The sequence below is a fragment of the Rhinatrema bivittatum genome, chromosome 5 (genome assembly GCF_901001135.1).
Source record: "Rhinatrema bivittatum chromosome 5, aRhiBiv1.1, whole genome shotgun sequence".
NCBI lineage: Eukaryota > Metazoa > Chordata > Amphibia > Gymnophiona > Rhinatrematidae > Rhinatrema > Rhinatrema bivittatum.
The window spans coordinates 241,213,359-241,240,890 of NC_042619.1; the positions used below are offsets into that span (position 1 = coordinate 241,213,359).

At 47.0% G+C, this 27,532-nt stretch overlaps 1 protein-coding gene across 2 annotated transcripts in view; it reads left to right on the plus strand.

Annotated features, from left to right (window-relative positions):
• The window catches only part of URB1 (URB1 ribosome biogenesis homolog), a 235,012-nt gene that overhangs the window by 70,483 nt on the left and 136,997 nt on the right, over positions 1 to 27,532 (plus strand). Inside the window, exons 15-17 of one of the 2 annotated variants that reach the window (XM_029603591.1) lie at positions 5,160 to 5,279; positions 5,910 to 6,026; positions 18,727 to 18,865. In XM_029603591.1, coding sequence (XP_029459451.1) covers positions 5,160 to 5,279; positions 5,910 to 6,026; positions 18,727 to 18,865 — 376 coding nt within the window. The remainder of the gene's footprint in view (positions 1 to 5,159; positions 5,280 to 5,909; positions 6,027 to 18,726; positions 18,866 to 27,532) is intronic. The other variant, XM_029603592.1, reaches the window with a different exon arrangement.

A 27,532-nucleotide genomic window follows, 5' to 3' on the forward strand; every position in this document is an offset into this window, starting at 1 on the left:
CGCATCCTTTAGAGGTTCCCTGTGCAGTGAAAACTTGTGCAACCCATAGTCTCCTTCATTTTTCATGTTCTTCATATACCATATAGGTCTCCTGTAGGAAAGCTTTTTGACAACGTTCCTGTTGTAAACAGGAAAGCACTTTCTTCCTTTTTATTGGGGAGCCTAAGCCAGCCACATTCCACGTGATGAACTTATGAGACCCCCCCCCCCCCCATTGGTAAAAGTAAAAAAAAAAAGGAAATGTGTATGAGATTGCCCCTCTCCTTCCCTTTACGACTCACCAATAATTCCAATGCTTCGTGCTTGCCCACCACTCTTAATCATAAAATGATTACCACTTAGTAACCATACTGTACCATTCATCCAATTATAGCTTGAGACACTATTTTCCTTCTATACTCACCCTCATCTTTCCTCCCACCCCTACATCCACCTCTTTATGCCCATTGCCTAATACAGGCTAGGAGTCCATCAAACATGTTTGGGTGCCGCCTCCCCCATACAGTACTTCCCAGTACTACAGCTAAAGCATACCACCAGCCTTCATTGAATCCACAGCATTTAGAAAACTGCAAAACTCGAAGTTCGTAAACCCAATTCCACCCTTGCATCTGTATGCAAATCCCCTGTGGTCCTGCTCAGGCAATCGGATTCCATAGGCAAACAGTTGAAAGTCCGTCTGATGTAGAAATTAAGGTGCAGCAAAGATCCAGTTTATATAATTGGCAGAGCGTCTGGGTCCATAAAGATGGCGCGCTTCCTTAAGCCTATTTGATGTTTCCATCTTCTTGTTGCTGTGCACAAATATAGCCACGACCTGGCAGCCTCCTGTAAAACCCTCCATCGCATTTAGGCTGCCTCAGAGTGCTGGATGAACCTCACCCACATTCCGCCAATAAAATGGTTGGCATACAAGCACTCTCTCTACCACAAAGTCAATTGTATGAGTGCCCTCATACTCCACCATTATCATAGTTCCACCAGGTTGCTGTCCGAACTTCTGAATGGCTGCCTAAGAATATTAGTTGCTCAACAATATAGGACTGTAACTCCGTCGTCTAGGCTTCACTCTGTCCCATCAGCTAGGCCTTCCCACCGAAGGCACCTCTGATGCAACAGCCGCTCCCTAATCATGGGCCATAGAATTTGCATCAGTCTTTGGTTTCAAACTCAAATGCTGTGGGCTCTGTTCGTTAATCGAAACCATAACCATGATATCAAAAAAACGGAAAGACAAAATGTATGGTGTATATGCTCGTCATCAGAACTAATACAGTCTAGACTCTCAGTACAAGAATCTTGAGCACAGTTTCAATCATAACAATAAGATCCTTATTCAGAGGGAATAATTTGCTTTATATACTTCTTTGCTTCTTCCACCCCTTGAAAAATCTCGTCTTGAGCCCTGGTGCCAAATGCGTAGTTAGGCAGGAAATTGGAATGCAAATCTGATATTGTTCTGAGCCAATTTAAAAGAGAGGAGAAAACACTTTCCTCTGCATCATCACTCTATTGGAGTAATCTTGAAATATGCGCACCTTTTGCTCCTTATATGAGAAATGTTTTTTCTTGTAATATGCTCTTAGTATTGTGCCTTTGTATGAGAAATGGGATACTTTAGCAATAATTGTCCTTGGGCGGGACCGCTCCTGCTGTTTAGGTTCCAGACAGTGGGCCCATTCGAAAATCATCTTTCCCCTCAGCTCTTGTAATCCCAACTCCTCCAAGAGCCAGTGCTCCAAAAAGGTACTCACATTTACTGTGATATCATCTTCAGCGATCTCCACAAATCGCAAATTTAGACCTACAAGCTCGATTTTCCAAATCATCAATCTTTAGTGTGTTCTCCTGCATTTCTTTCTCCAGTGTCTGCATGCGTCTCTCCAGCTGCAATACATCATCTTCCATCGTGGATACTCTGCCTTCAATATGGTCAAGGCGCGGGGATATCTCGGATAAGGATGATTTCAGCTCCTCAATTTGGGTACTCCTAGGGAAAATCTCACATCCATTGCAGAGACCGCTGCGTCTGTAAGTTTCACAATTAAGGCCGAGTCACACTCTTCTGAGGCTCCAGCTCTCAAGTCGTTGGCCATTTTAGGTGAGGCTGGCTTCCCTTTCTTTTTCTTGTTTGGTCTGTCTGAGCGCCATCAGGTCGGAGTGTCATTTGTTCCAGCCCAAATTAAAGCAGCAAATTCCTGCACCTCTTGGTGCCAGGGATTGGTAAAATTAGTTCCACAATGACATGGAATCGCACTAAAAAGGGGCAGGCCGCACCCGGAGCTCAGCACGGTGCAGCCAGCTAAGCCCACCACATCAATTGACCCCCCCCCCCCCCCCTCCCCACCGTGTAAGGATTTTAATCCACTGTCTCTTGCCCGCAGTGGGCTTCAAACAGTATCAGTATTGGAACACCACAGATTCAAATCATATACCATATCTCTTTCAAACAGACTATCAAAAATCTTTATTCATAAATTATCAAAAATCAATAAATTACACAACTACCTATCAAAAATGTTTAGAATCAAATGTAAACAACTCCAAATGGCTGCCGAGCAATAATTAGCTTCGTAGATTCACCGGCTTTTCTTAACCTGAAAAAAATCAGACTCAACAAGCCCCATGTTTCAGCATGAAAATATGCCTTCCTCAGGAGTTCATAAATGAATTGTTGTCATTCCAAGAGTTGCTTCACTCAAAATGGCCAATGCGTTCTTCAAAATGGCCCTCTGCTTCGTCAATGGCCCATATTCTCAAATCGAGCGAATCGCTTTTATCTTGTGGCTTGGCCTTTGAGAGGAGATGCTTGTGCTTGAAGGGGTACTCTGAAGCGGTGATTGCTATTTTGCTTCATGCTAAGAGACCTTCCACTTCTCTGGCTTATAGCCAGATGAGGAAGGTGTTTGAAGCATGGTGTCTGGATCAGGGTGTTGATCCTCTGTGGGTGGAGGTTTCTCACATCTTGGCCTTTTTGCAGGATGGTTTAGCCAAGGGGTTGGCTTGCAATTCGCTGTGAGTGTATGTGGCACCTCTGACGTGTGCAAGGTGATTTTTAGGGGAGGCCTTTGGCTTTGCATCTGGACGTCATTTGGTTTTTGAAGGGGGCTAAGCTTTTATGACCTCTAGTCCATATGTTGTGTCTGGCTTGGAACCTTAATTTGGTTCTACAAGTCCTGTGTAGCCCTCCCTTCGAGCTGTTGCATCAGCCATCACTGATGGATCTTACTATGCAAAAGTTTTTTTCATGAGGATTTCAGAGTTACAGCCTTTGTCTTGTAGAGATCCTTTTCTTTGGATCACGGACAGCGGCATCTCATTGCATACAGTCCCTCCCTTTCTGACTGTTTTGTTTCCACCTTTCACATCAATCAGATGGTGGAGCTTCCTGCTTTTCGGCTCCTGACAGCTGAGACGCAATATGCATGGGGGCTTCATTTACTGGATGTTTGACGAATTCTGTTGCGCTATCTTAAGGTCACTAACAGTTTTCAGTGATCAGAGCATCTCTTTGTCTTTAGTGGGGCAAAAACTGTGCAAAGGCTGCTAAGGCATCGGTTATGCACTGGCTAAAGGAAACTATCTGTTCATACATCTGTAAAGGTCGGACGAGCACAAGTGGCAGAGTTTCAGTTGATATCTCTGCAAAAGATCTGTCATGTGATGAAACGATCCTCACTTCATAAGCTTGCCAGACCTTACCATTTGGATGTCAGGGCACCTGAGGAGGTGACCTTTGATAAAGGTGTGTTGTGAGCTGGTCTTTCAGGTTCCCGTTCAGTGTAGGGAAGCTTGGATACATCTCACTTATCTGGACTGATCTGGGGTATGAACAGGAAAGGAAAATTGGTTCGTACCTGCTAATTTTCATTCCTGGAATACCACAGATCAGTCCAGAGATCCATCCTATATGATTGCAAAAGACCTGTAATGGTGCTGGTTGTACATAGTGCAGAACCGTTTTCAAGTTCTTTGTTGGGGGGTGAGGGCTCCAATTCAGGAGTTCCAATCCTTAGTGCTATTGCTTGTTATACTGCTCACCTTGTAAAGGGGGTGAGGTTATTTGTGGTGGGGTTCATCTTGGCTTGGGTACAGGTCAATACTGAGGGACTGCAGTGGCATTCTCAGTTTTGTAGCAGTGTCTGAAAAGTTTTTTCTCTGCCTCCATCTGCTGGTAGGGATGCAAAACCCACTTGTCTGGTCTGATCTGTGGTATTCCTGGAACACAAATTAGCAGGTAAGAACCAATTTTCCTTTCTGGGGAAAAGCTGTGGGCTCTTGAGTGAAAGGAGGAGAGATGCATAGGCTAGGAGGGGAGTACTAGGGTTTAAGGAAGAGGGAAATGAATAATCTAAAGGGGAGAGAGTGTGCTAAACTCTATTGTGGGGAGGGGGGGGACACTCAGAATTCTGGGGAAGAAGTACTGGGCTGTGATATGGGAGAGAGGGAGATACAGTGTGTGGGGGAGGGCAGAAGCATTGGGCCCTTTAGTGGGAAAAGATAAGCACGGGATGTTGCAGAGAAAGCAGTGGGATTTGGGCTTTGGATGGGAAGGAACAGAGCAGTGCTCTAGAAAGTATGAACGGCAGCTTTGATTCCTGATCTCCCAGCTGGTCACTGCAGAAGCCACTTTCGCAGCTAGTATTGTCCTTGACATTTAGAGAGGAAAAATTGCTGTCTCTGACCACTCCTGGAATGGTTAGCATGGACCTTTATGGAGGAGGTGTAATGAATATGGTACATGAAGATACATAGCAGGGAAAATGGACAGAAACAGGGGGGGGGTTTGTTTTATTTCTAGTTAGTAAGGGGATAATAGAATTGGAAAGCTTGCCAAATAAATGTATCCAGCTAACTTTGGAAGGATATTCAGTAATGTTGCCGCACTATTGAATACAGCCAGGTATCTTAAATAACTATCCAGCTAACTTTGGGACAGCTCTTTGGCATGGCCAGAATTAGCTGGATAACTTAGCCACCTAATTTAACTCCTCCCAGAAATGCCCCTCTTTATCCAGCTAAATTTTAGCTGAATGATGAGATATCCAGCTAAAGTGCCCAAAATATTCAAAAGTCGGCATTTTTCTGATAACTTGTGAGTTATCCATCTAAGTACCTCTAGATAAGGACTGCTAAATTGTTTGAATGTGTACTTATAGGATGTTCCAGAGGCAGGAAATGTTTGCAGGGAGAAATCCGTCTTTTATTTACTGCTTAAGATGTTTGTGACCAGCAACAGCTCCCAGCTGAAGATATCCACCAAGCTGCTGATCATCAAGGTGAGTTCCCTTGGTAGCTGGAGTTTGGTTTTCTGGCTATTGAATGTATTAACAGTGACAGCAATTCTCCTTGAAGAGATTTTCTCCTTTGATCTCCCAGGGTTTAGATATACCATGCATGTTCCCTATAAGCAGCGAGAATCATTTGAAATAGCCATTACTGGGTTTCTCGACATGTGCCCAGATCCCTATCCCATGCACTCAGCCCCTTATCACTCTATTTTCCTTCTTACAAAATCACTGCAGGAGACAGAGAACTGTTCCCCTGTTCTTGAGAGGTGGAACCAATCCCCTCAAACCAGTTATAACTAGAGATTTATGTCTGATGTCTTATTCCCAAAAGATCCTGGGGGGCTCCATCCCATTTCTGGACTTCAGGGCTCTTCATCCATCAAAAAGGAGAAATTCAAGATGGCTGCCCTTCTTACTGGCAGTGACCCAGAAAAGCTCCCTTAAGGAGGTTGGCAGTATATCACTGTCTGTATCAACCATTAACCTGATGATAATTGGAGTGTTATTTCCAGTGGCAATTGAGCAAAGCAGAAATAAATCATGTATTAGCATGGCATGCAACTATGTTGTAAAAAGTAGAAAAAGATGTCTAAGGCAATCTGATGTTGCGTGCTGCAGGTCTTGCGTGACAGCGGAGTCTTTGAGTACACCTGGCAGGAGCTGGGCCTCTGGCTGGAACACTTGGATAAGCACGCTGACGATACGAAGGAAGCTACTATTCAATTCTTGGAACGGGTATGATGATCTTTACAGGGTTAGTGAATTCAGCAGAGCTAGTGGGCTGAATATAGCATTTATTATGGATAAAGACTCTGGGTAAGAACATTTTTTTTTACCCCGACCAATTTCCAGGATCTTGTTATCATAGACCCAAGAATCACTAAGCCCATGCCAGGGGCATAGGGGGAATCTGGTCACCCACAGATATGATCTGCCTCCACCTGCTTTATGGTGAAGGTTTGAGCTAAGGTGTAGAAATGTCAGGTTATTTTTTTTATTATGAATCCAATCATCCATTCTTGTTAGTGGTTGAAGGTGCCAATGTGAGCAATCACAGGGCACATGTAATGTTTAATTTCCTGTTCATACCCCAGATCAGTCCAGACAAGTGGGTTTTGCATCCCTACCAGCAGATGGAGGCAGAGAGCGAAAGACTTTGTGGCACTGCTACATAATCTAGAGTGCCACCTGCAGTCCCTCAGTATTTCTCTGTCTTCAGTAGATGGTAGAGGTGCAAACCTGCAGTCTGAGTTTAAAAAGATAAAAAAAGAGAGAGGGTAGAGAAGAAGAAACGTTCCCTGAGGTGTTAGGTTCCTTCGTGGGCCATCCCTCAAGTGGAGCCGAGCAAGCCGGGGGTTGGAAATCTCTGAGCAGCTTGACCCGCAGCGGTTCCAGGGGTCTGACAACCAGGATTCCTGGCTCCCTATGCATCCCTGAAGGCTTCTTCCTAGATGGGTGATCAGCAACAGGAACAGTATCCTTGAGGGATTTTCTGCCTGTTGGTTTGATTTTTGACTGGACTGCTGCCTCTTTAAGAGTTTAAGAAGAAAAAAAAGAAGCGGAGCGGTGCGTTCGAGCCGTTCCCTTGCAGGGCAGAGCAGGCCAGAGCTGAGTAAGGAGCGTCACGGGGACCATGACTCTCAGCGAATGGCTTGGGGAGTCGGGGGTTTGGACGGGTGGCTGCTTTTTCCTTTGCCCTTGCTTTCCTTGATTTCCCGTATGCCGTGACCACGCGGTGTGTAGCAAGCCAGACCGCGTATGTCTAAAATGGTGCCATCGGCAGAGTTGCACTCCGGGGAAAAGGTGTCACTCGTGCGGGCGGCTCCAGGTGCAGCTTAATTCAGCGGCTTTGTCGTGATTGTGCCTTGGGCAGGGAAGGTTCCTCAGGGGGGACCGAGCCTGGGCGCAGGGCCACGTGACCCCAGGGTCCAGTATCTGACATAGCGGGGGACCTGGAGGGTCTTGCAGTCAGGGGGAAAGCATTGGCCAGGAGGAGAGATGAAGCAGAGCACGGAGATTCACCTCCTTTGTGTCGCCAGTGTTTACATTGGTGCAGGAGTTGGGGGGGGGGGGGGAGCATCAGGTTTGTCCTGGGTCCGATGAAGAAGAGGACATGGGTTTTTCCACAGATTTTGTTCTTAAGCACAAAGCTTTCCTGGCTAGGAAGAGTGTGGGGGCTGAGTGATCTGCAGGCCATCAGGCTCATTCCACTGCTAAGGCGCCAAGAACCTCCTTGACCAGGGGGGTCAGGAGTCCTTTTTCACCTGAGCCTGGTTTATCCTGAAGATGCTGGTGGTTGGGGGGACCCAGACCTAGATGACCCGGATAATGGTCCCGAGGTTGCTCCTGGGGAGGCTCCTAGGGACCCAGCGGACTCTAATTGGGGGGTAGTTAAGGACATGGCTGGTCTGGAGGAGGTTCCGGTAGCTGAAGGAGATGATTCCCTTGTGGTTAGTCTGTTCCGTAAGGAGGAACTGAAGCCGCTTCTTCCCCATGTCCTGCAGGAGCTTGGTATTACACTGATACAGGAGGAGTCGGACAATGAGGGGGTGGACCCAGTCTTGGATGGTCTCTGGGGTCCTCCTATGGCCTTTCCGCTCCTGAAGAAGGTCAAGAAACTGGTAAACTGGGAGTTTACCGGAAGCTGGTTTGAAAATGACCAGGGCTATGGCAAAGTTGTATCCTCTATCTGAGGAACTTCTTCAACTGTTTGAGCTGCCCAAGGTGGATGTTTCGCTATCGGCGGTCACCAAAAAGGCAGCTATCTGGTGGCGGGGTCAGTGGTCTTAAAGGACACACAGGATTGTAAGCTGGAGATTCATCTGAAGCGAATGTTCTAGGTCTCGACTTTGAGTCTACGAGCTGTGATCTGTTGTAGCCTCATGCAGAGGGTATGTTTGCGCTGGGTCCAGAAGGCTCAGGAGAAGTCTTCAGTCGCGACTGGGGCTGATAGCCAGGCAGCTCAGGTGGAGGCCGGAATTGCATATGTGGCAGATGTTCTTTACAACTTGATCTGGACTTCGGACAGGAGTATGGTCACGGCAGTCTCCACATGACTTTTATGGCTACGAAATTGGTCAGCTGATACATGGTACAAGTCTCAACTCTATAATCTTCCCTTCAAGTGAAAATTGCTTGAGGAGGACCTGGAGCAATTGATCAAGGTGCTGGAGAGTCAAAGGGTCATAAGCTGCCAGAAGACAGGAAGACAGTTTGGAAGACTTTTCCACCTCGTTCCTGTTTTCAGGAAGGATGCCATTTTCATTCCCTGAAGGGTTCTGCGCTGGTGGTGGGGCAGAGACGTGGTCCTGGACAGCTGTAGTCCTTTCGAGGAGCCCGTAGGAATTCCAGAGATAGCTCAAGCCAGGGGGCCGGGGCCAGTGAGACTTCTCAATAAGGCCAGTGGGGTCTGCTCTCTCAATGTAGCGGTGGGGGGCCGTTTATCACTATTTTACGAGGAGTGGACCAGAATTACCTCAGATCAATGAGTCCTAGAGGCAATAAAAGATAGCTGCTTATTAGAATTTTCTCGACTCATCAGGGATGCTTTCATGATATCTCGCTGTGGGACGAGAGAAAGGCAGCAAGCGATTCAAGCTATGTTGCGTGCCTTCAGGACCTGGGCGCGATAGTCCTGGTGCCGACGGTGGAGCAAGGCCGCAGTCTGTACTCAATTAGTTTTGTCGTCCCAAAGAAAAAGGAGTCCTTTTGTCCCATTCTTGATCTTCAGAAGGTGAATGTATCACTGCGGGTTCCTCATTTCCAGATGGAGACGTTGCGGACGGTTATAGTGGCGGTTCATCAAGGAGAATTTCTGGCATCTAGAGTTGACGGAAGCCTATCTTCGCATTCCCATTAGAGCGGAGCATTAACAATTCTTGCATTTTGTGGTCCTGGGGCAGCATTGCCAGTTTTGGGCCCTCCCTTTTGGTCTGGTAACGGTGCCGCACACGTTCACGAAGGTGATGGTAGTGGTGGCAGCAGCTTTCCGCAGAGATGAGATCCTGGTTCATCCTTATCTGGACGACTGGTTGATTCGAGGAAAATCTGAAGAAGAATGTCAATGGTTCTGAGGGTGCTGGATCTTTGCAATCCTTAGGTTGGGTGGTCAATTGGGCAAAGAGTTACCTGTGCTTCACCCAAACACTGGAGTACCTGGGGGCGAGATTCTGTACCCACGTCAAAGGTTTTTCTCACCTCAGAGGATTCAGAAGTTGCAGGCTCAGGTGGGACGGTTACTGAATATGTCAGTCCCCAGAGCTTAGGATTATCTTCAGGTGCATCTACCTTACATTTGGTGTGTTGGGCATTTACTCAATTTATCCACTTCAGGGGCACTGTTCTCACAATGAAATCCATTGTCAGAGGAGTTTCATCGACAGTTGCCACTACTGGGAGCTTCCAGGTCCAGTCTCTTGTGGTGGCTTTTTCTGTCAAATTTGGAAAAGGGGATGGATCTGGAGATCCCGAGCTAGGTGATGGTGACTATGGATGGCAGCCTCAAGGGTTGGGAGCGGTTTGCCAAGGGTGGGCAGTGCAAGGTCAATGGTCACCAGCGGAAGTGACATGGTTGATCCAGGGGTCAGATGATCAGTGTTTTCAGACAATGCCACTACAGTGGCATATATCAGTCGGCAAGGGGTGACAGAGTCGCACAGTGGCCCAGGAGGCTCAGGAACCCTTTGTCTGGGTGGAGCTACATTTGAAGGGAATAGTCCTAATGTATAGGCGTACTATCTCAGCCGACAACAGTGGGACCTAGGAGAATGGGAGCTGTCAATAGAAGCCTTCGATCTTATCCGATCCCGTTGGGGCAGTCCAGATCTGGATCTGGCATCTAGGAGCGATGCTAAAGTGACAGGGTTCGTCAGTCGCAGGCGGGAGGTCTGAGCCAAGGGCATAGATGTGCTGGTTCTTCCGTGGACCAGAGGGGTTCTTCAGTATGTGTTCCCTCCATTTCTGCTAATAGGCTGGGTGTTATGACACATTGAGAGACTTCTGGGTCGAGTGATGCTGGTCATGCTGGAGTGGCTGCGACATCCATGGTTTGTGGATCTGGTTCAGCTCGCAGTGGATGGGCCCGTGAGGTTGACTCATCTATAGTGGCTGTTAAGACAAGGTCCTATTTTCTAGGATCGGGCTTGGTTTTTGAGAGGAGACGTTTGCAATTGAAAGGTTACTCAGAACCAGTGATTTCCAGTTTTGCTTCAGGCTAGGAGGCTGGCCATGACTATGGCGTATGTCCGGGTGTGGAGAATATACAACAACTGGTGTGTGGAGGAAGGCCTTGACTCATTGTGGATGGATATTCCACATGTGTTGGCTTTTCTGCAACACGGCCTCTCCAAGGGCTTTGCTTACAATTCTCTGCGGGTTCAGGTGGCAGCCTTGAGTTGTCTCAGAGGCAAGCTCCAAGGGAGGTCATTGGCTTCACATCCAGATGTGATGAGGTTTCTGAAGGGGGTCAAGCATCTGCCTCCGCCAGTGCTTAGGTTGAGTCCGGTGTAGAGTCTGAACTTAGTCTTGTGGGTGCTTCGTGGACCTCTGTTTGAGCCACTGAGCAAGGCTTCTTTGAAGGACCTCACTCTGAAGGTAGTTTTTCTGGTGGTGATTTGTTCAGCTTGAAGAATTTCAGAGCTGCAGGCTTTATTTTGTAGGGAATCTTTTCTGAGAATTTCGGACAAGAGCATGTCATTGGATACTGTTTCCACATTCCTTCCTAGGGTGGTTTCTTCCTTCCATCTGATTCAGACAGTACAGTTTCCTTCTTTCACAAATTGGTCGGCCAAATCATCGGAGTCCAGGGAACTCCATCTCTTATATGTTCATCGGGTGCTGTGGTGTTATTTGAAAGTCACCAACTGTTTTCGGCAATCAGATCATTTGTTTGTGTTATTTGGAGGTGCAAAAAAGGATTGCAAGGGCACAATAGCATGTTGGCTGAAGGAGGCGATTGTCTCAGCCTGCATTTGCAAAGGAAGGAGAATTCCAGATGGATTGCAGGCTCACTCTACTAGAGTGTAGGCAGTTTCTTGAGCTGATGTCAGTTGGTAGAGCGGCGACGTGGTCGTCTTTACACACTTTAATGTTCAGGCTCCAGGTGAAGCATCCTTTGAAAGTGTGTTGCATGGAGGTCTTTTGTGGACCCCGCCCAGTGTAGGGTTGCTTTGGTATATCCCACTTGTCTGGACTGATCTGGGGTACCAACAGGAAAGGAAAATTGGTTCTTACCTGCTAATTTTTGTTCCTGATCATTCCAGAGACCCATCCCTGTGTATATTTTACTCAAGACCATTGCGGCAAGACAGTCTTATGCAGGGCTGGTACAAGGGTATTAAGCGCTCTAAGTGCTTTATATCTTGTGACTGCCACACCCTGGTCTTGACCCCGACACCCAGTCCTACCTCATTTATGGCCCACCGCCAAATCTCTACTCTTTGCTGTGAGCGGGTTAGGCTTCACTTGCGGCCTGACACGGCTGCTCTTCAGTGCCCCCTAATGGTCGGCACCATAGGCGACCACCTAGTTCACCTAATAGATCATGCTGGCCCTTGTCTTATGTCACACTTTCTGAGAACTGTCAGGTTGTACATATTCAGAGCCTTCAGAAAATGTTCCTGGTTTTTTTTTGTTCTCCCATGGATTGTTAGTGGTTATTCTACATTCAGGTGTTTTCTATTGTTCAGGTTAAGTGTTTTCCCCTTATTTACACAATAGTTGGGGTGGTTGATCTCTAATCTGGCTTGGGTATAGGTCAATACTGAAGGTGGTACTCTACATTATATAGCAGTGCCTCAAAGTCTTTGGTTCTCTGCCTCCATCTGCTGGTAGGGTTGCAAAACCCACTTATCTGGACTGATCTGTGGTACTTCAGGAACGAAAATTAGCAGATAAGAACCAATTTTCCTTTCATACTGCTATTGTTTGGGGCTGTTAAGGGGATACCATGCTACAGGCTTTTGTGTTCATCATAACTCCTTGGAGTAAGAATACCATCAGCTGTTAATTGGTATTCTTCGTGGTGATTCATAAATTTTAATAAAAAATTAAATGTTAATAATTTCCTGGTGCACAAGGCTGTAGGCCACTGGTTCCCAAACCTGACCTGGGGGACCTCCAGCCAGTCGAGGATATCCTGAAAACTCGACTGGCTGGGGGTCCCCCAGGACAGGTTTGGGAAGCTCTGCTGTAGGCAATTGTTGTAGGTTTGTTCAGGGTCTGCTAATATTTGTATTTGCCCTGTGGGTCTGTATTATTGAACTGATTAAGAAAAATAACAACACTCACTGTCTTTTTTTGTGAAATTATGAAAAGTGATATTTTTCTGTGTAATATGTACAAAACAAAGCTTACGCTTATGAGAACGCTAGTGAAAATACAACAAACAAATTGTAACACACATACACGCACACACACACACTCATGTACACATACGTTTATGAGAACACCTGAGACAAAATACAATATATCAGCACAATATGCAAAAGTAATTTTCCCAACTAATAGAGTATAATTTCACACCAAGCCTAGCAGAACCTCAGCTTTACCTGAAAGGTGTCTCCTTAACCCCAGATGGTGAATCAGCAAAGCAGGTTTCCTGCGTGTAGCCAGATAGACTCGGGACCAATAGATTTATGCTCCCCTGCCAGCAGATGGAGACAGAGTCAGGTTTCAAAGCTGACGTCACCTTAGATACACCCCTGCAGTAACCTCCCTATGAGGATCGCCATACCTTTTGGAAGAAGAAATTCTACTATTAAATTGGAGAAAAGATTGAGTCCCGTTCTCCTGCGGTAATACCTGAAGGTCCCTTCCCCAGTTGAGAATTCCTGAGGTGATTTCTGAGATCCCTCAGAGGTGTGCCTTGTTCTGGGAGCATATTCCCGATGTGGACTTTGTTGCTGAAGCAGCTGAAAGGCAGCGGTCCAGGAAGCTGAGCGTGGCGGTGACTGCCAAAGCCCTCTGCCCCACAGCCGGAGATAGTCTCTGTACTCAGCTGGTAAGCACTGAGCCCAGGAAAGTTTTAAGAAAAAAAGAGAAGATTCCTTCCTGATTCAGAGACATTGGAGGAGTTTCGAAAAGACTTCTTCTGGTCTCCTTGCTTGGCGTGCCTTACCAATGTCATTCCCGATCCCATTGGGGTAAGAGGAAGTGGGCTTACAAGCGGGTTGAGGGCCTCCTGGTGGGCTAGGTCCCGCTTTAGACCCCTCAATGAAGTTTTGCTGACCCACCCTTGGAATGAGGAGATACGGGGGGGGGTCTACTGTCACTCTTCTACCAACGGTGGATCGAGATCACTTCAGACAATGGGTACTGGAATGACGAGAAGGAGATGTGCTGGAATTTTGCAGCATTCCTTGGGACATGTTCATGATATCTCCTTGCTACTCCCAGCACAAGAAGCAGACAGTGGAGACTACTCTGTTAAGGGTCCTCAGGATGAGGGCTATAATCCCAGTATCTGCACCCCAGGAAAATATGGGATGTTATTCCATCTATTTTATCGTACCCAAGAAGGAAGGTTTCTTTCGCCCCATCCTTGACCTCAAGAACGTCAACCAACGTCTACAAGTGACTTATTTCTGCATGGAAATCCTACGCTTCATGATAATGGCCATACAATCAGGAGAGATCTTTACCTCCCTAGACCTCTCCAAGGCCTACCTACATATTCCAATCCGGCAAGAACATAGTTTCCTATGGCCTGGCCACCGCCCCCAGAACATTTTCCAAGATTATGGTAATCGTAGTGGCAGCATTGAGAAAAGAGGGAATCCTGGTGCACCCGTACTTGGATGACTGGTTGATCTGGGCAAAGTCCGTGGAAGAGAGTCTCCGGATGACCAATAGGATGACCTCCTTGCTTCAGGTACTCTGGTTGTAAAAAAGCAATCTCAAACTCTCCCAGTCCTTGGAATATCTGGGAGTTCAGGACAACACCAAGCAGGGCAAGGTCTTCCTCCTCCTGACCACAAGAATAAGAAAGTTGATGTCCCAAGTGCGTCTGTTGATGAACACGATACGCCCAACGGTGTGGAGCTATCTTCAAGTCCTCGGTTTGATGGCGGCAACCCTGGAAGTAGTGCTGTGGGCAAGGGCACACATGTGACCACTTCAACGCTCCCTGCTGTCACTTTGGAACCCACTGTCTCAAGACTATGCGATTCGCCTCCACTTACTAATGAAAGTATGTTCTCTGCTCCAGAGGTGGCTGCAGGAAGCTCTTCTGGGCAGGGGTGTACCTCTGTCTCCTCCGAACTGGCTGGTCCTCACGACAGACTCGAGCCTACAGAGCCGAGGAGCTCACTGTCAGGAATTGACTGCCCAGGGGCATTGGACCATGGAAGAGGACCTCTGGAACAAACCCGGGCAGTTAGATTGGCGTGTCTACAGTTCAGCCACACACTCCAGGGTCAAGCGGTCCACGTAATCTCAGACAACGCAACAACGGTAGCCTTCATCAACCGCCAGGGTGGGACCAAAAACCAGCAAGTGTCACAGGAGATAGATCTCCTTATGGAAAGGGCAGAAATACATCTACAGGTGATCTCAGCCTCCCACATCACAGGAAAAGAAATTGTCAGAGTGGACTTTCGAAGCAGGGAGAGTCTAGATCTGGGAGAGAAGGCATTGTCGGCCAAAGCCTTTCAACTGGTAGTAGATCGCTGGGGTCTCCCGTCCATCGACCTGCTGGCCGCATCTCACAATGTGAAGATTCCCCGAATCTTCAGTCGCAGAAGATATCAGTTGACCCTGGGGATCGATGCTCTCATTCAGACTTGGATGGAAGAGGAGCTGCTATATACCTTCCCTCCCTGGCCCCTCTTGGGCAGGGTCATTAGCAGAATCGAGAGCCACAGCGGATTAGTCCTACTTGTAGCTCCAGATTGGCAAAGGCGTCCATGATATGCGGGAATGTGGATACACCTGGTGGAGACCCCCCCTGTGCCTCCCACTGCACAGGGACCTGCTACAGCAGGGTCTGGTCCTTCATGAGGATCCGACTCGATTCTGTCTTATGGTCTGGCCCTTGAGAGGGCTCACCTGATGAAGCGAGGATATTTGGCGGCAGTAATTGCCACTTTACTCCGTGTGCAGAAGTTCTCTACACCCCTAGCATTTTTGTGATTCTGGAGAGTATTTGAGGCCTGGTGCGAGGAATGCAGTGTTTCCCTTCGGACGGTGAAAATCCCACTTATTCTGGAATTTTTGCAGGACTGCTTGAGTAAAGGTTTGGCCCTTAACTTCTTGAAGGTGTGGTAGCGGCTCTCTTCTGTTTCAGGGGTGAGGTGAGTGGAGCCTCCCTGTTGACTCACCCGGAAATAATCCATTTTCTGAAGGGAGTGAAACACCTTCGGCCTCCCCTATGGTTGCCTGTTCCCTTGTGGAATCTCAATCTAGTATTGGAATTCTTGGCAGGTCCTGCTTTTTGGCCGCTGCGCAATTTTTATTTGTGTTTATTAACCTTGAAAACAGTGTTCCTTGTAGCTATGTGTTTGGTGTGTCGTATTTCTGAAATGCAGGCATTGTCATGTTGGGAACCATTCCTCCGGATGACTCCAGGAGAATTTTAGCTTTGTACTGTTCCATCCTTCTTGGCCAAGGTAGTCTCTGAGTTTCATTTGAATCAGTCCATTTCGTTGCCATCCCTAGATAAATTCAAGGACATGGAGGAATATCGCTGCCTCCATCATTTGAAGGTCAGTAGACTTTTAGTGTAGTATTTAGAAGTTTCAGAACCGGTCCAAAAGATGGACCACTTGTTTGTCCTTCACGGTGGAAGGAAGCAGGGCGAACCAGCTTCACAGTCTACCATAGCTTGCTGGATTCAGGAGGTGGTCACGGGAGCCTATGTAGAGGCAGGAAAGCCATTGCCTTCTCAGGTTAAAGCTCAGGCCGCCTCTTGGGTGGAAATTAGACTGCTGTCTCCTGCTGATATCTGCCGAGTGGCGACATGGTCTTCCTTGTACACCTTCTCCAGGTTCTATTGCCTTGAGGCAATAGAACAGGCCTGAGAGGATGCAGCGCTTGCAAGGGTGGTGTTAACCGGAACGCGGGTAGCCTCCCGACCCGATCGGGAGTAGTTTTCGTACATCCCATTAGTCCTGAGTCCATATGACTATGTGCTAGGAAATGGAGAAATTATTTACCTGATAATTTCATTTTCCTTAATGTAGACAGATGGACTCAGCATCCCGCCCTCGGCTGCCCAAGAATGATGTCAAGGAGTCACCCGTGGAGTGGATATTGAATCCAAGACATTACGGATAAGCCTTCATCCAGTCCCTAGATCAGGGTATATTCTTATTGGGAATCACTGTTATGGTTATCTGTTTAATATTTTTAATCATATTTTAAGTTTTTAAGTTTTTTCACTAGTATGTCCACAGTGGCTTTTGAAAAGAATACTGGAGAGCTGAGGTCACTGCAGGGGTGTATCTAGGGTGACTTCAGCTTTGAAATCTTTCTCCGTCTCCATCTGCTGGCCGGGGAGCATAACCCATTGGTCCTGAGTCCAACTGTCTCCATTTCTGTAATAACAAGATGGTGGAGGCCGCAGGAGACTCACAACACAAAGCAAGAACTTCCTCACAGTGACACAAAACTATATGCAGTCATTATAAATAAATCATAACTATATGATAGTATTTTTCTCTCAAAAAAGACAAAATTATACACAACATTTCACACTAATACAGCGATTTACAAGAAAACATGCACAATTGGATAACACATATCAAAACATAAAATGAAAACCACTCATAAAAGATATTCTCAGAACAAAAGAAACCTGTCCTGCATAAAAGATTCAACCAGATGAGAAAACAAGCAGTGGTCAGCCAAATGCTAACCTAAATACTGGATTTTAACTCCATTTTAAACTTTTTGGTGTCTGGCTGCAGTCTCAGATTGACAGGCAAAGTATGCCAAAATTCTGGGCTAGCGACAGAGAATGCTCTCTCAGATGTCTCTTGCAGATAAGCCAGTTTATATGAAGGAACATCAAGCATGCCCCTGGTAAGAGAGCATAAATTGCGAGTGAGAAGATAAATCCTTAAGAGTGCATTTGCCTAAGGAAAAAAGTTCAATTGCAAGAGGATGTGAACCATAACTGCTTTCTTACATTGTATTGGAAGCAGGTGCAGCCTGTACAATGAAGTGATGCGTTCCCTTATATGAATGCCAGTAATATCGTGTGCTGTTGCATTCTGAAGAAGCTGCAATGCATTCAGAGCATAAGCAGGAAGGTCCAAGTATGTTATGTTACAGTAATCAAGTAATGACATAACAAGGGCCTGAGCCACTGATTGGAAATCTACCAGGCTTAAAGGAAAATTGGTTCTTACCTGATAGTTTTCGTTCCTGAAGTACCACAGGTCAGTCCAGACAAGTGGAGCTGCTCAGGTGCTGATCAGCCTAGCTGCTGGGAGAGTGAGGGCAGGACAAGATCCACTGAAAACTGCTCTGAGTCTGAAGAGGTCCTATCCTGCCCATCGTCCCCCCAGGCCCCCATCCATTAATATTAATTTAATTTCTATTTTAATTTGATCTTAACTGATATTGTATTTTTCATTTTTATTCCTTTTATCATGTTTTTTATTATATGAATCATTGTAAACCGTAGAGATGGAACTGGTTTCTGTGCAACGGTATATAAAAACTGTATAAATAAAATCCCTTCCCTGCCACAGGCAAGGCTTAAATTGATGGGAAAAAGTGGGGGAGGGGAGTCCCGAGATTCTGAAGCAACCTCTTAACTCCTACCATGTGCTGTCAAAATGGCCGCCGGTGCCTCTGACACTCTCCCTCCCCCCCCACCCCCAAGGGCCTGCAGCATCGGCCCGGCCAATCGTGGTCTGACCACCCCCTGATTGGCTTGCGGAGGTCCCAGCCCCTCTCAAGGCACCCTCCAACACAAGACTGCTGTACAGATTCGAAATCCTGCCAATCGGCCTGAATCGTGGTCAGGCCTAAAAATAGACCCTGCCGCTGTACAAACCCCGCCAGCAGCACGTCCCTGATACTAAGCAAGCCCCCGACCTGGTGATCGGGAGGTTTTTTTCCTCACTCACCTGGCCCTGCCTCCCGGCAGCTCGGCGGATCAGCACCTGAGTAGTTCCACTTGTTTGGACTGATCCAGGGTACGAACAGGAACAAAGGTTTAAAATCCTGCAGAATTCTTAGCTTGAAAAACCCAGATTTAATCTTCACCTTGAATTATTGCTGGAAGGTGAGCCTGAAATCAATACAAATGCAAACATTGGACATGGGGCAAAATAGGTACTTCAACATTATTAATCCATACAGAAGAAGGGACAGCTATGCAAGAAGAGTGTTGCAGAAATAAAAGTTCAGTGTTTTGAGTGTTAACTTATTATGAGTCAGCCAAGAGTTAATAGTAGAAATAACTGTATCATTCATTTCCTGTTTTTAGGTTTTAACAAAATTAGTGGCAAACCCTTATCCATACACTGATAAAGCAGCAGAGCTTGTCAATGAGGCCAGCATGCTTCAAGCCAGCCTGAGCAAACAGGATTCAGATAACATAAGTGTGCCCATCTCACACATTGATGGTAAGTTGGAATCATGTCACTCTACTCATTTCGCACATGGATGGTAGGTACAAGCCCAGAATCGTGTCCCTCTGCCCATCTCGTGCATCAGCAGTAGGTAAAAGCCCGGAATAGTGTCACTGGGCCTGTCTCCCACACCAGTTGAACGTGTAGCTTGTAGTCAGACACATCCAGGCACTTAGAAGAAAGTTGGAAAATCTGTGCAGGTTTTATTATATTGTAATGAGCCACCAGTGTTTTGATGGCAGAATAGGAGTTTTCATAAGGGTTAGTTCAGCCTGAAATCACGTCACTTTGCTCATCTCATATACTGATGGTGGGTTCTGTTAATTATGGGGCCAATTTTTGTACTTCTCACAGAACTGCAAAGTCCGCAAATACTTTTTACCCACGGCCTTTGCACCAGTTTTCATGAATACATTTTACTTGGAAAACTGCTTAAGGAAGAAGTACCTACACAGATTTCCACCTCCTTTTTCTATGAATACTTTTTTCAACCAAAACAAAGTGCATAGTTTTGAAAATCCAAAGTTCCCTGTACATATCCGGATCATTCCAGACTCCTGGGTTTATGAATCCATGCCAGCAGATGGAGACCGAGAAAGTTTAACTGATACTGCTTGATAATCCCTGGTGCCACTTGCAGTTCCTCAGTCTTTCTCTGTCTCCAGCAGATGGTGGCTGGTGCATTCACCTGCAGTTTCTGGTGATTTTTCAGTCTTTTTTACTTTTTCCGTTTCTTTTTCTCAGGAGCAATTCTCCCAAGGGTCGGGTTCCCTGGGGGAACCCTTCCTTGTATGGTTGAGGTGGACGAGCTGGAGGTCGGTGACCTTTTTGTATGCTCGCTCTGGCTCCCATCCATGAGGTGGAAATCTGGTGGTCCAAATCCCTCCCTTCACGAGGCCGCCTAGTTTGCTTTTCAGCTCAGGGCACCTGCTTTTTGTTTTTAGGGCTCTCTCTCCTAGCTTTCAGGCTGAACTGAAGCTGGACAGCTCCCCTCAGCCTTAGGAGAGCAGAGGCCCTGTTGTTTTTGTAAAGTTTAAAAAAAACCCCCCCAAAAAAACCAAACAACCCAGTTTCAGCAGAAAGCAGCTGCAGCAGGGGCAGTACATCTCTCCCGGACTCTATGGGTGGCGTTTTCACTATCGGGGGGCAGTCTAGCCGTTCTCCATGGTTAACCGCGTGCTGTGGTTTGCGGTCGGGCCTGCCGCTCGTGTGGCGCTGTTCCTGCCCCCCTCAGTCGTTTCTCTCTCTGCTCGGCGTGTGTTTCAGGTGGTATGGGGCCTTGTCTTTTCCTTCCCCCCCCCCCCCGCGAAACACTGGTGCATCGAGCCTCCTTCCACCACCCATATGGTTGCTGTCGAGGGCGGGGTTTCCCACATCGGGCCTTCGGCCTCGGCCAGTGTGGGAACGGCAGCCATTTTAGGTTCCCCGGCAGACTTGGCAGCACTTTTGGGGGGGGGGGCAGAAGGACTCCCCTTTTACGGCTTTCCCCAGGGGGGCAGGGGAGCCTGGATGACACGCTGCTGGTGGATTTAGCTCGATTGGGGGGCGCTGAGCCTATGGGTCTACTCCTCGCGGTTTCTCCCCGGAATTTATTTTACTGCTCCACCACGCTTTTTTGACACAGCAGTAAGGATCAGACTTTCAGCTGGGGGGAATGGCCCCTCCTCCTCCCCCAGCCGTTCAGGCGGCTGGGTTTGGCTCTGTACAGTTGCGAGGTACTTTGGTCCCCAGAGTGCTGCATTTACTGGGGCACCACGGTCGGACAGGGAGACTAGGGGCCTCCAGGGGCCTTCGGAGACTCCTAGGGATACACGGCTCCCCTTGGAGGGGATTCCGGCCCCTAATCGTGGGGCAGACGACCCAAATGTTGCGGACCCGGATGCTGCTGATACAGATCCCGGGGGATGATCTGGCTGATATGCCAGTTAACTGGGACGATCCCAAGATTCTTAGTTTGTTTCGTCGGGAGGAATTGGCCCCCTTAATTCCGCTGACCCTAGAGGAGCTTGGTTTGAAGCTCTCTGTCGGTTTCAGACCTAGATGGGGCAGACCTGGTTCTGGATGGGACTTGTGGTCCTCCCTCGGCCTTTCCTTACCATAGGTCCATGCAGAGGATGATGGACCAGGAGTGGAGTTCTCCGGATGCGGGATTACGGGTGGGCCGAGCTATGTCTAAGCTCTGTCACTTACCCGAGTAGACGTTAGAGCTCTTCGCTATGCTAAAGGTGGACACTATAGTATCTGCTGTCACCAAGAAGATGACTATTTCGGTGGCGGGGGCCGCAGCTTTAAAGGATGTCCAAGACCATAAGCTGGAGATTTCACCTCAAGCGAATCTTTGAGGTTTCGGCTTTGAGCCTTCGGGCGGCTATTTGCTCCACCTTCTCTTGCGGAGCGTTGGAGGCTTCAGTGGCATATGTAGCTGATGCATTGTATGACTTAGTGCAGGCCTCTTCACAGCTTATGGCTTATGCAGTGTCTGCCAGGAGATTATTGTGGTTGTGGCACTGGTCGGTGGATGTTTTGTCCAAATCTCAGTTGAGTTCCCTGCCATTTAAGGGCCATCTTTTGTTTGGAGAGGACCTCGAGCACTTGGTAAAACAGGGGACACCAAGGTCCACAAGTTGCCAGAGGATAGGCCTAAGTCCAGACAGTCCTTTCAGTCTCGGGCCTGGTTCCGTGAAGGCAGAAGGCCTCTATGCGAGGGGGGCAACAGCCCCGCAGAGGCAGTTTGCGGGCCATGGTCAGTCCTGGGCGCAGACTTTTCGGGGAGCTCAGAGGCCCTTTAGAGCCCCTTCCAGAGGTGGGGTTCTGGGGGCAAAATCCTTCCAATGAGGCAAGGCCGGCTCACTCCGTCATTCCCTTCTTAGGGGACGTCTAGCGCTTTTCTATGAGGTGTGGGCCAGTCTCACACAGGATCAGTGGGTCCTCTCGATCATAAGAGATTGTTATGCTTTAGAATTTGTTTGTCCCGTCTGCGACCTCTTTTTGGTCTTCCCTTGCGGTTTGCTGACAAAGCGACGCGCATTTTGGGAGACTTTGGACAGGTTGCAGGGTTTAGGAGCTGTGGTCCACGTTCCCCCGGAAGAACGGGGCACTGGGCGGTATTCCATTTATTTTGTGGTTCCCAAAAAGGAGGGCACCTTTTGGCCTATTCTGGACCTAAAAAGAGTAAATGCAGCACTGAAAGTCCCGAGATTTCACATGGAAACCTAACTTCGGTGATTGCAACAGTTTGCAGTTGGGAATTCCTAGCTTCCTTGGATCTAACGGAGGCGTATCTTCATATCTCCATTCGTCGGGATCACCAGTGTTATCTGAGGTTCATGGTTCTCGGTCAGCCTAGCCATGGTGCAGCGGATCTTCACCAAGATCGTGGTAGTAGTGGCGGCGGCCTTGTGGCACGAGGGAGTTCTGGTATATCCTTATCTCGACGATTGGCTTATCAGGGCACAGTCGGAGGCCAGTTGTCACTCAGCGGTCAGGAAGGTCATTCAACTCCTTCATTCGCTGGGCTGGGTGGTGAATTTAGCCAAGAGCCATCTCAATCTGACCCAGGGTCTCGAGTATCTGAGAGCTCGGTTTGACAAGAGCATGGGCAAGGTGTTCTTGGCAGACAAGAGAGCGAACAAATTGCAGTCACAGATCCACAGATTTTGCAGGGTCTGGGATCCATGGCTTCCACCCTTCAGTTGATTCCCTGGGCTTTTACGCATTTGAGACCGTTGCAGAAAGCTCTGTTGGCACAATGGAATCCGCTGTCGGAGCTTTTTCATGAGCTGGTATCCCTGGATGTTCCTACGAGGGAGATCCTCTCTTGGTGGCTCCAAATGTCTCACCTTCTTCGGGGGGGGGGCGCTCTAGAGGTACCGGATTGGATCATTATTACTACCGATGCCAGTCTGTCTGGTTGGGGGGCAGTTTGCCAGCTTCAGTCGGCTCCTGGTATGTGGTCGCCGGAAGAGCGCTCCTGGTCTATCAACTGTGGAGACCAGGGCGGTGCGATTGTCCAAGGTCGTTCAGTCAGAATTCTGTCGGACAATGTGACAACTGTGGTTTATATCAATCGACAAGGTGGTACCAAGAGCCGGATGGTAGCTCAAGAGGCTTAGGAGTTACCATGGGTGGAGGCACACTTGACCCAGATAGTGGCCTCTCATATTGCGGGCAACGAGAACATCAGGCGGATTTTCTAAGTTGCAGTCTTCTAGATCCGGGTGAATGGGAACTGTCAGAGTCGGCGATGCAGCTCATTTGCGAGAAGTGGGGTTTTCCACATATAGATCTGATGGCGTCTCGCCACTATGCAAAAGCCCCACGATTTTTCAGCTGCAGACGAGACTACGGAGCCGAGGGAGTAAACGCTCTATTGATTCCTTGGCCTCAGGGAGTTCTACTTTACGTGTTTCCTCTGTGGCCCCTGGTGGGCAAGGTTTTGCGCAGAATACAGAGACACCCAGGGGATGTCATATCGGTGGCTTCAGAGTGGCCACGTCACCTGTGATCTGCGGATCTCATCAACTTGGCCGTGGACAGTCTGATACGGTTCAGTCACCTCTCTCATCTGCTCCATCAAGGTCCCATATTTTTCGATCAGGTAGATCATTTCTGTCTAGTGGCTTGGCTTTTGAGAGGTGACGTTTAAGGCGCAGGGGGTACCCGAGTCAGTTATTACTACCTTCTCTATGCGAGATGCACGTCTACCTCGTTGTCTTATGTCCAAGGTTTTTGAGGCTTGGTGTGTGGCCAAAGGGGTTGTTGCTTTGCTGGCTTCAGTGTCCCAGATTTTATCCTTCCTGCAAGATGGCTTGGGCAAAGGCTTGGCATTTAACTCTCTCCGAGTTCAGGTAGCGGCTTTGACCTCTTTGCGAGGGACAATTGATGGAAGATCTTTGTCCTCTTATCCTGATGTTGTACATTTTTTTTCGAGGGGTCAAGAATTTATGTCCTCTGGTACAGAAAGTCTGTCCATCTTGGAATCTTAATCTGGTCCTTCAAGCTTTATGTGAACCACCTTTTGAGCCTCTTCATAGGGCGACTCTTAAGGATTTGACCTTGAAGGTTGTTTTCCTGGTAGCCATTTGTTCGGCACAGAAAATATCCAAGTTGTAGGCTTTATCTTGTAGGGACCCGTTCCTACAGGTTTCAGATTAGGGGGCGTCCTTTCATACGGTTCCATCTTTCCTTCCCAAGTAGTCTCAGCTTTTCATGTTAATCAGACAGTCAAACTTCCAGCCTTTCCCAATTTGGATGCTGCTTCTCCTCATGCGAGGGAACTCAGGCGTTTGGACGTTCGGAGGGACTTACTGAGATATCTGGAGGTGACCAATGCCTTTCGGAGATCTGATCACCTATTTATTTTGTGGAGTGGCGGAAAGAAAGGGCTCCAGGCTTCCAAAGCTACCATTGCGAGGTGGCTCAAGGAGGCTATTGGGTCAGTCTGTATTCTTAAGGGCCGCCAGCTGCCAGACGGTTTACGGGCTCAATCTACTCGATCGCAAGCAGCCTCTTGGGCGAAGGCTCAGTTCGTGTCGCCACAAGAGATTTGTCGCTGCTTACTTTTTCGAGACATTATCACCCAGATGTCCGGCATCCGGAAACTCATTCTTTCGGCGAGAGTGTTTTGCAAGTGGGACTCTCCAGGTCCCACCCTGGCTAGGGGGGCTTTGGTACAAACCAAGAGTATGGAATGATTGGGTACGTACAAGGAAAGGAAAATTGGTTCTTACCTGCTAATTTTCATTCCTGTAGTACCACAGATCATTCTAGAGCCCGCCCACTTGATGTAGGTGGAGAGTCTTCCGCTCAGCTGTGCACTTTGCTATGCAGATTTTTCTTCAGAGCTTTAACAAGTGTTTTTTAAGTTTTTTACAAGTTTTTGCAAGTGAGTTTTTATGCTTGGGTATATATAAATACTGAGGAACTGCAGGTGGCACCAGTTCTTAACAAGCAGTGTCAGTTAAACTTTCTCTGTCTCTATCTGCTGGCATGGATGCATAAACCCAGGAGTCTGGAATGATCTGTGGTACTACAGGAACGAAAATTAGCAGGTAAGAACCAATTTTCCTCTGTGTGTAGTTTTCTTTCCCAACCTAACCTTGTTCTGGGAATCTCTCCATTACAATGTAGGTAATATGCAGACTTTTACCCGTGTACAGGGTGAGCGGTATTCAGACGGCCATTTTACATGGGCAAAGCACTTTTTTATGTGAGGAAATCCCTTTGAAAATTTCCCTCTGCATCTGAGGGAGCAGCAGCCTATAGTCACGTCACTATGTCCCTCTCACTTGTTGATAGAAGGTGCTTCCCGATTGGGAGATGGGTTTCTTTTTTTTTTTTTTTTTTTTTTTTTTTTTTAAATTTAAAGTATTTTATTGAGACATGTAAACAAACACAGTATAAGCAGTGCAATAATCCACAAAACAATCATACAAAGAAACTGCAATAAAGAGTAATAACATAAATCTTCAACAGTTGTCTCGGGAGATGGGTTTCTTACGTGCAATATATCTGCCTGATCATTTCTCGGATATCAGTACTGGGTAAGATGGTGGAGATAATTATCAAGAGCAAAATCGTTAAGCACATAGAAGGAAATGATGTAATTGGAAATAGCCAACATGGATTTCCCAGGAAGGCAAGTCATGTCTCCTCAATCTATGAGAATTCTTTGGAATTGTAACTAGGCACATGGATGCTGGTGAACCTGTCGACATCACGTATGGGGACATTTGTTGGGGGGGGGGGGTGCAATTTTTCAAAAGCATGTACTCACAATTAAAATTATCCGGAGGTTTGCATGCAGAAAAGCACATGTGGAAGTGATTTCACACGTACTTTCAGGAGTACTGCAAAGAGGTGTTCTCGAGGGCAAAGTTGGGGCAAGGAAATCCTTGATGTACATGCTTTTGATTTTTGAAAATAGGCTTGTAAATGTTTGGTGGATGTATTTTATACCTGCTGTCTGGCGGGTTCAAATGTGCACTCTTATGCTGCACTAAGGTTGGTGTGGCACATAAGTCCGTTTTGAAAATTAAGCTGAAGTCCATGAGTACTTTATACACATGTGCTGTTGTAAAATTACCCTCTAAAGAGGCATTTGATTTGGGGCACACACATTCAGTCTCTCCAATAGGACGCGCAGTTTGATCTTGAATACTTTGTAATGTGTTAGGTGAAGAGTAACAGTGATAGTTGGACCCCTTAGCGTTGATTGCCTTAGTAGATAAGGGGGAGGGAGATACATATTTCTGAGATGTCTACTGAGGTCTGGATGCACCAGAACTAAGGCATCTGGATCTCGTATTGTATATTAGTAATGTATAATTGGGGGAGGTGGTTGTTGGACTATAAACAAAAAGTACCCTACAAGAGATTACTCCAGAAACTGCTAGGCTATGAAATGGTGCAACATACATCCGTACATAAGAATATGCCATACTGGGTCAGACCAAGGGACCATCAAGCCCAGCATCCTGTCTCCAACAGTGGCCAATCCAGGCCATAAGAACCCGTCAAGTACACAAAAACTAACTCCATGAAGTTAGCATGTAGCACATTTAAAACTAATCGGAGAAAATTCTTTTTCACTCAACGCACAATTAAACTCTGGAATTTGTTGCCAGGGGATGTGGTTAGTGCAGTTAGTGTAGCTGAGTTGGATAAGTTCTTGGAGGAGAAATCCATTACCTGCTATTAATCAAGTTGACTTAGAAAATAACCACTGTTATTACTAGCATTAGTAGCGTGGGATATGCTTAGTTTTTGGGTACTTGCCAGGTACTTGTAGCCTGGATTGGTCACTGTTGGAATAGGATGCTGGACTTGATGGACCCCTGGTCTGATCCAGTATGGCAATTTCTTATGTTCTTAGCTCTCGTACTGTAAGGGGGTACATCTCAGCGTGCTCCAAGGGTTAGTAGTAAGCCTGGTGGTATTCAGTTTTTTTACCCCATCTTCTGGATCACTTATAATGAATGAGGTTGTGAAATTCACAGATGATACCAAACGTAGATAAAACACAAGCTGATTATGTAAAGCTGCAGGCGGTTCTAGAAAAATACTTTCCTTGCTCCGTTGAAGTTATTTATTGCTCTCATTAAGTTATTTTATTTATTTCCAAGTTAAATCTTCCCTGTTCTCTGTAAGACATTATTCTACATTCTGTCAATTTATTGTTACAATGTAAACCGAATTGATTAGCAACTTTGTTGCTAGAACTTCGGTATATAAAACTGTTAAATAAATAAATAAATAAAAATTGGGAACTTGGGTATATAAATGACAAATTAAATTTAATGTAGACCAGTGCAAAGTGATGCATGTTGAGAGAAAAATTCCAAACTACCAGTACATGCTGCTGAGGTCCAATCTGAAAAGTTGCTATCAAGAGGGGATTACTGTGGAACCAGCTGAAACCATCAGCGCAGTGTGCAGCAGCAGCAAAAAAAACTATATGTTAGAAATAATTTGGAAAGGCATTGATGACAAATCCAAATTAGTGCACACTACTACTTCCCAATTAGTGCATCCAACGAAACCATATGCTAGCAGTTTCAAGATGAACACAAGGAAGTATTTCTTTAATCAGCGGGTATTTAAACTATGGAATCTACTGCTGCCAAATGTCACAGCAAGCAGGATTCAAGAGGAGTCTCTGCA